Source organism: Armigeres subalbatus, chromosome 3, assembly GCF_024139115.2.
Source record: "Armigeres subalbatus isolate Guangzhou_Male chromosome 3, GZ_Asu_2, whole genome shotgun sequence".
NCBI lineage: Eukaryota > Metazoa > Arthropoda > Insecta > Diptera > Culicidae > Armigeres > Armigeres subalbatus.
In genome coordinates, this window is record NC_085141.1 from 879,912 (window position 1) to 894,007 (window position 14,096).

The 14,096-nt window shown below is 39.3% G+C and overlaps 1 protein-coding gene and 1 long non-coding RNA gene across 2 annotated transcripts in view; both read left to right on the forward strand.

The window, feature by feature from the left end:
* Positions 1-14,096, forward strand: part of LOC134220513 (uncharacterized) — an 88,259-nt gene that overhangs the window by 15,447 nt on the left and 58,716 nt on the right. The gene's annotated exons all lie outside the window — the stretch shown is intronic.
* On the forward strand, positions 6,519-8,841 carry LOC134220510 (uncharacterized). Its single transcript, XM_062699589.1, has 2 exons — positions 6,519-7,672; positions 8,492-8,841. Exons 1-2 carry the CDS (start codon positions 7,057-7,059, stop codon positions 8,662-8,664), a joined length of 789 nt encoding a protein of 262 aa, XP_062555573.1. The 5' UTR covers positions 6,519-7,056; the 3' UTR covers positions 8,665-8,841.

Below are 14,096 nucleotides of genomic sequence, written 5' to 3' on the forward strand. Positions count from 1 at the left end.
CCCATTGTTTTTTATTTGAAATTGGCCAGATCGAACTATGGGGTCAGAAGTTATGGCCAAAATACAAATTCATACGAAAAAATCGCGTAAAAAAGTCACTCATTTTTCGGGCACTTATCCTCAACCGATTTGCTTGCAACAAGTTGCATTCGACGCAGAATCCTGTCCCATTGTTTCCTATTTGAAATTGACCAGATCGAACTATGGGATCGAAAGTTATGGCCAAAATACAAATTCATACGAAAAAATCGCGTAAAAAGTGTCACTCATTTTTCGGGCACTTATCCTCAACCGATTTGCTTGCAACAAGTTGCATTCGACGCAGAATCCTGTCCTATTGTTTTCTATTTGAAATTGGCCAGATCGAACTATGGGATCGAAAGTTATGGCCAAAATACAAATTCATACGAAAAAATCGCGTAAAAAATGTCACTCATTTTTCGGGCACTTATCCTCAACCGATTTGCTTGCAACAAGTTGCATTCGACGCAGAATCCTGTCCTATTGTTTTCTATTTGAAATTGGCCAGATCGAACTATGGGATCGAAAGTTATGGCCAAAATACAAATTCATACGAAAAAATCGCGTAAAAAATGTCTTGCATAAAAAAAATGATTTGCTTGCATTAAATTGCATTCGATGCAGAATCCTGTCCCATTGTTTCCTATTTGAAATTGGCCAGATAGAACTATGGGATCAGAAGTTATGGCCAAAATACAAATTCATACGAAAAAATCGCGTAAAAAATGTCACTCATTTTTCGGGCACTTATCCTCAACCGATTTGCTCGCAACAAGTTGCATTCGACGCAGAATCCTGTCCCATTGTTTCCTATTTGAAATTGGCGAACTATGGGATCGAAAGTTATGGCCAAAATACAAATACGCAGAATGTCTCATATTTTCTTATTGCAAATTATCCAGATCGGACTATGGGCTTAGATGTTATGGTCAAATTACTATTTATTGTGAAAAAGAGTTCAAAAAGTCTAACTCACTTTCTTAGCACTTAGACTTCATCTATTCCCCAAGCAACACAATTTCAACAAATCTGGTTGCAGTAACCATATTGTGACTGAATCCGGTCATATATAAGTTACTGTGATTGATGTGCAATATGTGTGCTTCTCAGATCGCTCGTAACAGATTGCATTCGACGCAGAATCTTGTCCCATTGTTTCCTATAGAAACTTGGCCGGGTCGTACAATTGGGTCAAAAGTTATGGCGAAAATACTAATTTTAAAACTACTAAATAAAATGCCATTTTTGCTCTTATGCTCATCCGATTTGTTTGCAACAAATTGCGTTTAGCGAGAATTTTTTTTATGCATATAAACAAATATGAAAAATAAGACCAATCCACATATTGGTGTTGTTTGAGATTTTTCCAAACCTTTTGAACGAACGAGAAAGGCACCATCACCGCTAGGTGGATTAATCTGGGTTTTTAATTTAAGTATGAAGTTTAAACAATTGTGATCCATATTAAAAGTCATTTATCTAATTATTTTATTAAAGAATTAATATATAATTACGTGATGGCCCACCCGACACCGACCAACCAGCACCGACCAAACCGATAGATCAGCAATAAAGGAGTCAGACCACACGAGCAAAGTCCAATGACCAGCGACCCAGATGTGATATGCCCCATCAGCAGTTTTAGTATACAAATAGCCGGTTCGAACCCCCGATCAATCTCTTTTTAGTTCAGGTACTTGAGGTAATAGGTAGTTTGTAAGAAGTGTTGAGATGTTATTAAGTGAAAATCGATAGAATAAAATATTTTTTTTAATGAAACGTTGAGTGTAAACTCATTATTGGCGCTGTAGCAGTTCGGTAAAGTTGAAAAGACTTGTGTTTATAACAGTGGAATAGTAGTGCACAAAAAAACGCTACTCAAGTGGTTCCCGCTAACGCGTCTGCAGCTGAAGGATTACATCCGCTGTGAAGATTTGAGGATCCCCCCGGCACAAAGAAAATCAACTGAACCAAGAGGACACCGGTAAGTAAATTTGAAACTTTTACATACTTTTACTTGTGTTGTGAAGTGATAATTTACGAAATTCTGGATCGGCACTACTAGATAGACCGAACAGACAGTGTAGAAACATTGATTCAGTACTACAAGATAGGCCGATTATTTGTTTGTTAGCCCTAGCCCACCACTCAGTCGAGCAGCGAGCAAAGGCGACATTAATTCTACATTCCCTACACTTGAAAAACAGCGAGCAACGAGCTTACGTTTGTTTTACTCCTCCTCCCCCAATCAAAACAGCAGCAGGTGCGCATTAGGCTTCGTTAGCATAAAGCAAAGTTTGCAGCTACGATAGCCAAGTACAGCTACTATTTGATAATTCAATGCCGAAAATTGTCAGTGACAAGGCATTAAAACAAGCAAGGAAACAGTTGAATATTACATTGAAAAATATTCAATCTTCAGAGACAGAAGATAGCTTGGATTCGGACGACTCCGGCGACCTTTCTCATATCCCCCTAAAAAGTAACATTATCCCTCCGATTTCAAATCTGTTCATTTCCGAAACCGTAGAAATGGAACAAGCTCTGACTCAAATGATGGACCAACTCCGTCAAATTAACGAAAATATCGCTTCTCTGTCGCATCGACAAGAAAACCAAGAACAAGCCATTCACGCACTAGCACAACCGCAACCCCGAAGTGAACAACAGTCAGTACAAATATCAAACCGTAGAGTAGAGGATTTCTTCCGTATTCCCGACCCAATTAAATCACTCCCACACTTTGAAGGCAATAGAAAACAACTACATGCATGGCTATCCACCGCTGAGGAAACTTTAGATTATTTCAAAGAAGAGGTTTCTCCACAATTATTTAAGATGTACGTCACCGCTGTGACGAACAAAATTGAAGGAAGAGCCAAAGATATTCTTTGCTTAGCAGGAAACCCCCCAGATTTCGACACCATCAAGAGTATCTTAATTAATGCTTTAGGTGATCGACAAGAATTGTCGACCTATAAAAGCCAGTTATGGCAACATAGAATGACAGATGGAATGAGTATCCATAAATATTATCAAAAGTCTAAAGAGTTGATTCAAAATATAAAAACATTAGCGAAGCAAAATACCACATATAAAGCTAACTGGGCAGCAATTAATCTTTTTATTGATGAAGATGGCCTTGCTGCATTCATATCCGGCTTGAAAGGCACATATTTCGGACATGTTCAAGCGGCCCGCCCGAAAGACATAGAGGATGCTTACGCATTTCTCTGCAAGTTTAAATCTCAAGAAATCTCAGCCAGTTCTCTTTCAGACAGATCGAACAAACCACCTTTTAAACACGACAATACTTCAAAAAGCGATCAAAGAAACTATTCAAAACCTTCATTTCAGCCACAGTTACAAGGTGAAAATTCAAAGGTATTTCAACCTAGGCAATCTTCTTCGATGGAAATAGACCCATCTCTCAAAAGCAGATTAACGTTGAATAGAAAGTTAATCAATAATACGGAACTAGAATCATCGGATCATGATTGTTCTGAAGACGATGATGAAGAGGAAGTTGTTGAGGGAAACGTAAATTTTGCACAGCAACGGCATCCACAAACCCCAAATAAAACAAGATTTTGATTTTCTACCTTACATTCTAGTTCAGGATAAAGTTAATGACATAAAAATTCGGCTACTTATCGATACCGGTGCCAACAAAATATAATTAGAGCTGGTATTATCCCCACTATGAAAACTAAGAGCACATCTACCGTAAAAAACATATTCGGAACGCAAGTTATTAATAAAAAAGGAAAATACAATCTTCTAGGTCCAAATATTCCAGTGCAAACGTATCATGAACTGAAATTTCATGATTTCTTCGATGGTATTTTAGGTACAGAGTTTATGTCCCAAACAAACACATTCATTGATTTCAATACGAACAAAATTTCAATCAACAAAGTAGATATAACTTTTAAGAAATACTATCCAGCAAGAAAATATCATTGTTATACAGTTACTGTGGAAACTGATAAAAACGGCGACTGGTTTGTGCCTTCCTTTCAGAAAATCGCAAAAGGCAACGTTATTCAGCCTGGACTGTATTCTTCCATTGATAATAAAAGCACCATAAAGATTATTTCCAAAGATAAAAAGGCACCTGAGCTACCCAAACTTAAATTGAAAGTCAATAATTTCGAAACGTTAACCCCAATTCCAATAGATTCAAATGAAGCCCCCGATAAGGAGACAATAGAAAGCTTAATTAGAACAGGGCATTTATCAAGGCTAGAAAAAGACAAACTCATTGACACGATTGTAAGGAACCATAGAGTTTTGCTTAGGAATAACGAGAAGCTAACCTCCACGACAATAGTTAAACACAAAATTGTTACAAAAGATGACAACCCTGGTTTATACAAAACGTATCGATACCCACACCATTTTAGAACCGATGTAGAAACTCAAATTAAAGAAATGCTTGATTGTGGGATTATTACTCCATCTACCAGTCCTTATTCATCACCAATTTGGGTTGTTCCCAAAAAGAAGGATGCTTCGGGTAAACAGAAAATTCGAGTTGTTATCGATTACAGGAAAATTAATGAAAAAACAATCAATGACAAATTTCCCATGCCAGAAATTGAAGATATTCTAGATAATCTCGGGAAATCTCAATACTTTACAACGCTAGACCTTAAATCTGGTTTTCACCAGATCGAAATGGATCTAAAAGATCGTGCGAAAACTGCATTTTCTACCACCCAAGGACATTTTGAATTTACCAGAATGCCCTTTGGTCTAAAAAACGCCCCAGCCACATTTCAAAGGGCTATGAACAATATCCTATCTAACTATATAGGTTCAATCTGCTACGTCTATCTTGATGATATTATTATCATCGGGCATAGCCTCGAAAACCATTTAGGAAATGTATGCAAAGTATTAGAACGACTCGCTCAGTTTAACCTTAAGATTCAGTTAGACAAATGTGAATTTCTTCGAAGAGAAACGGAATTTCTAGGACACATTGTAACACCCGAAGGAGTCAAACCCAACCCTGATAAACTCCAGCAGATTCTTGATTGGAAAATTCCGAAAAATGAGAAAGAGATAAGACAGTTCTTAGGATTATCTGGTTACTACCGTCGTTTTATTAAGGACTACTCTAAAATAGCTAAACCAATAACCAAATTCTTGAAAAAAGATATACCCGTAAACATAGAAGATCCGGAATACGTTGCATCATTCTCAAAATTGAAACAAACCATAGCTTCAGACCAAATCCTCGCATACCCAGATTTCGAACTCCCCTTTATTTTAACCACGGACGCTAGCGACCATGCAGTGGGAGCAGTGCTGTCCCAAATACAGGACAAAATAGAACGACCGATCGTTTTCGCAAGTAGGACACTCAATAAAGCGGAGACGAACTATTCAACTATAGAAAAAGAAGCACTCGCTATCATATGGGCTATCAGAAAGTACAAATCATATTTACACGGAAACCAATTCAAACTATTTACCGATCATAAGCCGCTTGTGTTTATTAAAACTTCGACAAAAAACAATAGAATACTAAATTGGAGACTTGAACTAGAGAATTATCAATACACAGTGGAATATAAACAAGGAAAAACGAACGTTGTGGCAGACGCTCTTAGCCGCAAAACTGACGACTCCACTGAAATTAACGCGAACATAGACGAAGGAAGACCTGAAATGTTACAGACTGATACATCAGACGACGACGAAATGAGACAACCTAATGACATTTCGGATAATAGATCTGAAGACTTGGAAACTGTTCATTCCGCTGACACCTCCGACGACTACTTCATTAAATCAACTGAAAGACCAATAAACTATTACAGAAATCAAATAATATTTCGCACATCAAGATTGAACATAGAAGCAACAGAATCACCCTTCACGAATTATAGAAGAGCGACTATAAGTATGGAAAACTACAACGAGACTTCAATGACAGCATACATAAAAAATACCACACTGGAAAACAGACTGCAATCCTCGCCCCTGAAAACCTTATCCACCTTATTCAAGAATCTTATAAAAATCATTTCAGTAGCTCTGGATTTTTCGTTATAACACACTTCCAAGTAGAAGACGTCACCAGCGAAGAAAGGCAAAATCTTCTCATCACGAAGGAGCACGAAAGGGCACACCGCGGAATAGCAGAAGTGGAAAATCAACTGAAACGAGCGTATTTCTTCCCAAAGATGCATCATAAAATAAAATCTGCCATCAACGCCTGTACGATTTGCAACACGCACAAATACGAACGCAAGCCCTACAACATGAAGATCTCACCAAGGCCAGCAACAAGGAAACCAATGGACAGAGTTCACATGGATATTTTTTCAATTAACTCATATAATTTTCTATCAATGGTCGATCCTTTTTCAAATTTGCGCAAATGATCCCTATGGACACTAAGAACCTAATAGACGTGAGAAACGCCCTCACCGAGTTTTTTGGTCACTACGGAGTACCAGCACAAATTATTACAGATCATGAAACAACATTCCGATCCATCCAACTTAAGAATTTCTTAAGTAACCTTGGAGTTTCCCTTGCCTATGCTTCATCTTCAGAAAGCAATGGACAAGTTGAAAAAACACACTCGACCATAATAGAAATTTATAATACAAACAAACACAAATTTCCCGAAATGAACACACGAGAACTAATCTCAATTTGTATTTCTTTATATAATTCCAGCGTGCACTCGGCAACACAGTTCACACCGAACGAGGTTCTTTTTAATCAACGGAATTAAATTGACCCACAAGATATTTTTAGAGAGGCCCAAGAAATTTTTTCAAAAGTAAAACAAAACATAGAAAAAGCTAGAAATATTCAAGCAAAAAGTAATTTTCATAAAGAAGACCCACCGATAGTCGAAGAAGGCCAAAGAGTGTTCGTTAGACCCAATATTAGGAAAAAGCTAGATCCTAGAGCAGTCCCTACAGCAGCAAAACAAATTAAAGAGAAAACCTTCGAAAACACTAGAGGAATAAAAAGACATAAGGGTAAAATTAAAAGATTGAAAAAAGTATGAAGTTTTTCAATGTATTATTGTTTATATCAATCAAACAGATACTAGGCCAATATTTAGAAATTAACGATCTTCACCATAACCCATTACTCATGCTAAAAGAACAAAATTGCTACATTCAAACAGGGATTATTAAAATTTTGCACCCAATAAACTTGACAATGTTAGAAATTAATGTTGCTTTGTTTTTAGAGTTTTCAAGAAAAATCGATCAAGATTTACCTATGTCAAACCTCATCTTGCGAAAAAGTAGACAGCTAGCTGATAATTTATATAAATTAAAACCAGTCAGAAGAAATAGGCATAAAAGATGGGACAGCATTGGCAAAGGCTGGAAATGGCTCGCAGGAACCCCAGACGCAGATGATCTGCGTATAATCAACAGTACATTCAACGCCCTAGTCGACCAGTCCAACGAACAGATCAAAATTAACCGAGTTATCAACGAAAGGATTTCGAAGATAACTAACACCGTCAATCAACTCACATCAGTGAACAACATTCTTCTTAAGGAGACCGACGCTATCACCCTACTTTTATCCTTGGATACGATGAACAACATCCTCGAGGAGATTGAAGACGCCATCTTGAGGGCTCGTGTATCACTTTCGAATAGTAAGTTACTAACTCTTAAGGAAATCTTTCTCATTGAAACGATTATCAACAAACAAGGGATAACGACTGACTTTCCAGAGGAAGCATTAAGCTATACAAAACCCAAAATAGTTAGTAAATCTGATACTCTGGTTTACATCCTGGAAGTTCCAAAAACCAGTAACAATTGTGAGATAATTAGAATCATCCCACTAGCCGTTAACAACAAATTCATAACAGATACACCCAACTATATCGTGAAGTCGCAGAAGAAGCTCTACACTACCATTCATCCTGAAAACATAATCCAACAATTCCACGACATTCAACCTTTCTCAGATGTATGCCTGTTCCCAATCATAATGGGATTGGAAAGCCACTGTTCAGTACTATGGACAAATTCTACAGATGTTATAGCCCTACCGGGAAACAAGGTACTTATTAGAAACGGGAAAGATGAACACATCAGATCAAACTGTGGACCCCATAATAGAAACCTAACAGGAAATTTTCTACTGCATTTTCAAAACTGCACTATCATTATTGCAAACAATACCTTTACTTCAGAGGAAACATTCATCAATACAGTTCAACTAACAGGAATATTCCCGAACTTATCGATCAACAGGAAACTAATCCAGAAGCAAAACTTATCAAGTCTGAGTCTGGAAACTTCAAACAATCGACATCGAATTGACCACATACAACTACAACAATTCGAACACAAGAAATGGTTCTATGGACTCTTCGGCGGTTTTCAACCACCGCAATAATTCTTATAACAATAGCGATTCTCTGTTTCCGCAGGAAAAAAGTCATTTTTACTATCAAATATCCCAGGACAACCAGAATCCCCAAGAAAGCGCAAGGAGTTTTTCCCCAATCGAACGAGGACGTTCGATCTTACCCCCCGGAGGAATTACGTGATGGCCCACCGACACCGACCAACCAGCACCGACCAAACCGATAGATCAGCAATAAAGGAGTCAGACCACACGAGCAAAGTCCAATGACCAGCGACCCAGATGTGATATGCCCCATCAGCAGTTTTAGTATACAAATAGCCGGTTCGAACCCCCGATCAATCTCTTTTTAGTTCAGGTACTTGAGGTAATAGGTAGTTTGTAAGAAGTGTTGAGATGTTATTAAGTGAAAATCGATAGAATAAAATATTTTTTTTAATGAAACGTTGAGTGTAAACTCATTATTATATAGGTAATAAATTTGATCTAACGGCTAATTAAATGGAAAAGAAGCATCAATGTATATTTTATTTTTATAGATTGCTGGAAATTTCGATCCCTTGAAATATTTTTGAACACCCTGCTGCCCACATAGCTATGCTATGCAAAGGACAATGTTGCCAATTTTAAGAAGGATTTTCGCCTCATCCAATGATGCATAGCACTCTGTGCGAAACATATCCTTGAACGACATTCAAGGGTAGACAAGCGATATGTCTCGCGTATTCGTGATTTAACATTATAGCCAGCTCAGAGGAAGCGCCGGCGTTTGTTTATTCTGTCTTATTTGTCAACTTATGACGACGGCATCTAGCTGGCGATGTGGTTTGTTTGTTGACCTCGTTGGAGAGAGAAATATTCGTCATCATGTTCTTGAAGGCTATCTGTGACCGCCTGTCCATCCAGAGAAGCACCGGGATTGCAGCAAGTGCTTAGCAGTTTTAATGAGCAATCTCATTACACATCCCACCCAAAGAGAGGATTTTTACGTTATTTTTATTTTCTGCTTGGATCCTTCGTCCGACTTGATAGTAATAATCATGGACCGGAAAGCTATCCGTTGGAATTATTTTCCAAGAAATATAATTAAACTTGATTGCATGTACTTTCAAGAACTGTTGAATCTTAAAAAAGGGAAAGTATGACGCACAAAAGTTGCAATGTGGAATTACCACGCTATTTATTGCTAATTTGTTTTATTGTTGTAATAATGTTGATGGAGGCCAAGAAATGTTGAAATAAAGTATCCTAATGTTTTAAATTATTCAATGATAATACACTGGTGATAATGTAACCTAAGCATAAACTTTTTTATTGCAACCACGAAAAATAAGCTTTAATTTATTACTACGTCTGAAACTCATGAAAACATCCCGAGCAGCACACATATTGCACATCGATGCAGTCACAATATGGTGATTGCAACCAGATATGCTCAACTTGTGCTAGTTGGGATATACGCAATATGTGACAGATTTAGTTGTTTTGGGGGTACCACTTCCTTCGGCAGGGTCTCACGAAACCAGTACGCTAGACAGGTGCTTTCGCTATTAAGATTACCCTACCGAAGGAAGTCATGTTTCTGATGCTCCACTGTTGTTTTCTTGACCATTCATTTTATTACTATAAGAAAAACATGTAAGATGTAAGAACGCTAGACAAAATAATTTTTTTTTTCTAAAACCATCAGACTGCAAACCAAAAGATATCCAGAATCAACACTACAGTCGAAGTCATCAAATAAATTATGGTCAGCATAAAACTCATGTGTGGTGTGGAATATTAGCCCGTTTTATTAATCAAACTCTAGTTATAGAATAAGATGTTATGATGCAAAATTTCAACAGGGTACTATCGACAAGTTGAAACTTTAACTAGTACGCACTGAATTGTGCTTTAATTTGGTATCATGTTGTATGTATCCGCCTTTCAATTGAGCTTGAGCTCATGCGATCCTAATTAGCAATCGTATAATCCTATCCCATAGAGCGGATCACTTACCAGAATGAATCTAGATGAAATAGCCACAAAACTCTCAATATCTCGCTGTAAGACAGTCGGGGAGTTGCGGAAATATATTTGGCGGCTTGTATTTCTGAGAGTTGAATTAAAAATCCTCTCATTCTTATGCGACCGTGGAGCGTAGCTTACGTGATTAAGAATGAGTTTCGAAAAAAAACACCACTAATTTGATTATCTGTGTTATTTCGCATATTGTAGGCAAACAACGGAGTAGCAAAGTGGAATTATATGATAGAGTTTAGTTTTATTCAGTTAGAGAGCAACATTTTAATAACTTTCTAGTCATTATTGGTAATAAAGGTCGTCGGTCAAGTCAATCATGGTTTCACAGTTTTTAGACTAGTATTGAAGTGTAGAATTAGTGTTTTGTAACGAAATTTAATCAGAATTCATTATGTGGCGTGTTCCAGTATTTTCAAGACCATATAGTCATTGCCGTTCATTTGGCTCTACTTGTTTCATGTTTCATTGAATCCAAAAGAACAAAGACGCTTGAAAAAAGCACAAGTTAACGATGTGGCCATTCTGTTCGCAATAAATAACATTTATTGGGCCTCTGGTGATAAATCAACTGACCTGATGACATATTTGTTGCTGCAATAAAAGTATAAAGAAAAGTGTTCCTTTGTTGGTTTGAAAATACTTCATTATCTTGATAAACTAGCCAATTATTATATTCGAAATCAAGCTGTATTTTAATATCCAGTAGTTTATCTATTTTATAGCATCTACGAAATTCACAGGATGTATGGAGAATATCCTTTCCCAAGCATTCAATCAATCATTTATACAACAAATTTCTGATTTTTCAAACAGGAGTTGTGCGAGTTCTGAAAAGACCTTATTTTGCAACGAGTGGCGATGGAAAAAGTTTGGTTTATTTTGATTGCTAATGTGTGGTTTCATGCACACATATTTAATTAATCTAAGGATAATGTCGAACCACATCGCATAGTTCAATGAAAAAAGAAGCGGTACCTGTTTCTGGAGAATTACATTACTGTATTTAAATACGTGACACACTCAATCAACTAGGTGAGATACACAGTGAAAAAATCCTAAAATTACACGCTATGGCTAAACTGATATACACTAAGCCTAACCTACTCAAAATCACATCGAATCCAACTAATTTTCATTGAAAAAAATCTGAAAAATGGAACAACTCAAAGTTCGAGTTAAAGAAACTTCTTCAGTAAAATGATACCTTCTTATTTTTTTTGCACGGCTAGAAAACAAGTTCACCTATCTATATCAGTGTATTTTACAGCAAACAGTCCCGTAACTTTGGTGTTATCACCATTATTGTTTAGTTATCGAACACTGTAGCTTCTGAACTTCTTGACCTTCAAATTCGGAACTCATATTCTCTGCCCTAAGAAGGTAATTCTAGTGGAGGATGGAAGGGTTCTTTTCAAAGGTAGAAAGTGAGGAGGTAGGAGTATTGTCGAATCATCGATCAACTCTATGTAACTTATGAACCCCATGACCGATTCCAAGAAAGTTTCGAACACATATTCTCCATCCTAAGGAGACGATATTATGCTGGGAGGGAAGGTTAAAGGCCAAGTTTGGAGCACGTATTCTTTTCTGGGCTTCTTGGGCAACGAAATGGTTAGTTGACATCCGGGAAAAAGCGCCTAGCATAGCTCTGGTCCTCACAAGTTCCAATACTCACGTTTCCACGGATCTTCCGGTGACAATTGACCGCCAGCTAAGGGTTGCGTACTTATCTGGTAGTATAGCCTTGGCGCTGTTGTCCTTCTGACATCAGCTAGAGTGAGAGGGTGGGTCGTGTGGGGTCTGCCTAGGATGTGGTGAGGTTCGACAGTGGGCTCTGTGGAAGTTCTATAAAAAGCTATATGTGTCCGCAAGCAGGCCCTATCAAAGCGGCTTTGTACCGCTCAAAGTGCACTAGCCTAGTCCTGTTCTTGGGTAGGATTTTAAACAAATTCGACCCGACTGATCGAGAGTCTGTTCACCAAGGAGGTGCGGCTCCAGCGGCATCCAGCGGCTGAGTATGAAATGCTGTTCCCCGGAAGCTATATCTAAGATGGCAGCCCCATCCTGGTAGATAGGGAGCCTTCGGCCAACAACTTATTATTATTATTTATTCAGACTAAGGCCGAAGTGGCCTGTGCGGTATATAAGAGTCTTCTCCATTCGGCTCGGTCCATGGCTACACGTCGCCAACCACGCAGTCTACGGAGGGTCCGCAAGTCATCTTCCACCTGATTGATCCACCTTGCCCGCTGCGCACCTCGCCTTCTTGTGCCCGTCGGATCGTTGTCGAGAACCATTTTTACCGGGTTACTGTCTGACATTCTGGCTACGTGCCCGGCCCACCGCAGTCGTCCGATTTTCGCGGTGTGAACGATGGATGGTTCTCCCAACAGATGATGCAACTCGTGGTTCATTCGCCTCCTCCACGTACCGTCCGCCATCTGCACCCCACCATAGATGGTACGCAGCACTTTCCTTTCGAAAACTCCAAGTGCGCGTTGGTCCTCCACGAGCATCGTCCAGGTCTCGTGTCCGTAGAGGACTACCGGTCTAATGAGCGTTTTGTAGATTGTCAGTTTAGTACGGCGGCGAACTCTATTCGATCGGAGCATCTTGCGGAGTCCAAAGTACGTACGATTTCCAGCCACTATGCGTCTCCGAATTTCTCTGCTGGTATCATTTTCGGCAGTCACCAGTGAGCCCAAGTACACAAATTCTTCTACCACCTCGATTTCGTCGCCACCGATGCAAACTCGCGGTGGGTGGTTCACATTGCCTTCTCTTGAACGTCTTCCTATCATGTACTTCGTCTTCGACGTGTTGATGACTAGTCCGATACGGTTAGCTCCCCTCTTCAGTCTGATGTAGGCTTCCTCCATCTTCTCAAAGTTACGTGCCATAATATCTATGTCGTCGGCGAAGCCAAATAGCTGGACGGACTTATTGAAAATTGTACCACTCGTGTTAATCCCTGCTCTTCGTATTACCCCTTCCAAAGCGATGTTGAATAGCAGACACGAAAGACCATCACCTTGCCGTAACCCTCTGCGGGTTTTGAAGGGACTCGAGAATGTCCCTGAAACTCGAACTACGCACATCACCCGATCCATCGTCGCTTTGATCAACCGTGTCAGTTCATCCGGAAAACCGTGTTCGTGCATTAGCTGCCATAGCTGGTCCCGATCGATTGTATCATATGCGGCTTTGAAGTCGATGAATAGATGATGTGTGGGTACGTTGTATTCGCGACATTTCTGCAGTACTTGGCGAATGGCGAACACCTGGTCCGTGGTGGAGCGTTCGCCCATAAAACCCGCCTGGTACTGCCCCACGAACTCCCTTGCAGTTGGTGCTAGTCGACGGCATAAAATTTGGGAGAGTACCTTGTAGGCGGCGTTCAGCAATGTGATTGCGCGGTAGTTGCTACAATCCAGCTTATCGCCCTTTTTGTCGATGGGACACACGACACCTTCCATCCACTCCTGCGGCAGAACCTCATCCTCCCAAACCTTGGTAATCACCCAGTGTAGCGCTCTAGCCAGTGCTTCACCACCGTGTTTAAACAGCTCTCCTGGTAGTTGGTCAACTCCAGAGGCTTTGTTGTTTTTCAGCCGGCCGATCTCCTCCTGGATTTCCTGGAGATTCGGAGCCGGTAAGATTATGTCTTGCACGCGTTC

Bases quoted from the DNA above. Each gene is read 5' to 3' on its own strand.
- LOC134220510 (XM_062699589.1), top strand. From the start codon at position 7,057: ATGAAGTTTTTCAATGTATTATTGTTTATATCAATCAAACAGATACTA. The intron at 7,673-8,491 runs GTAAGTTACTAA...CAAATATCCCAG, and splicing joins TCGTGTATCACTTTCGAATA to GACAACCAGAATCCCCAAGA.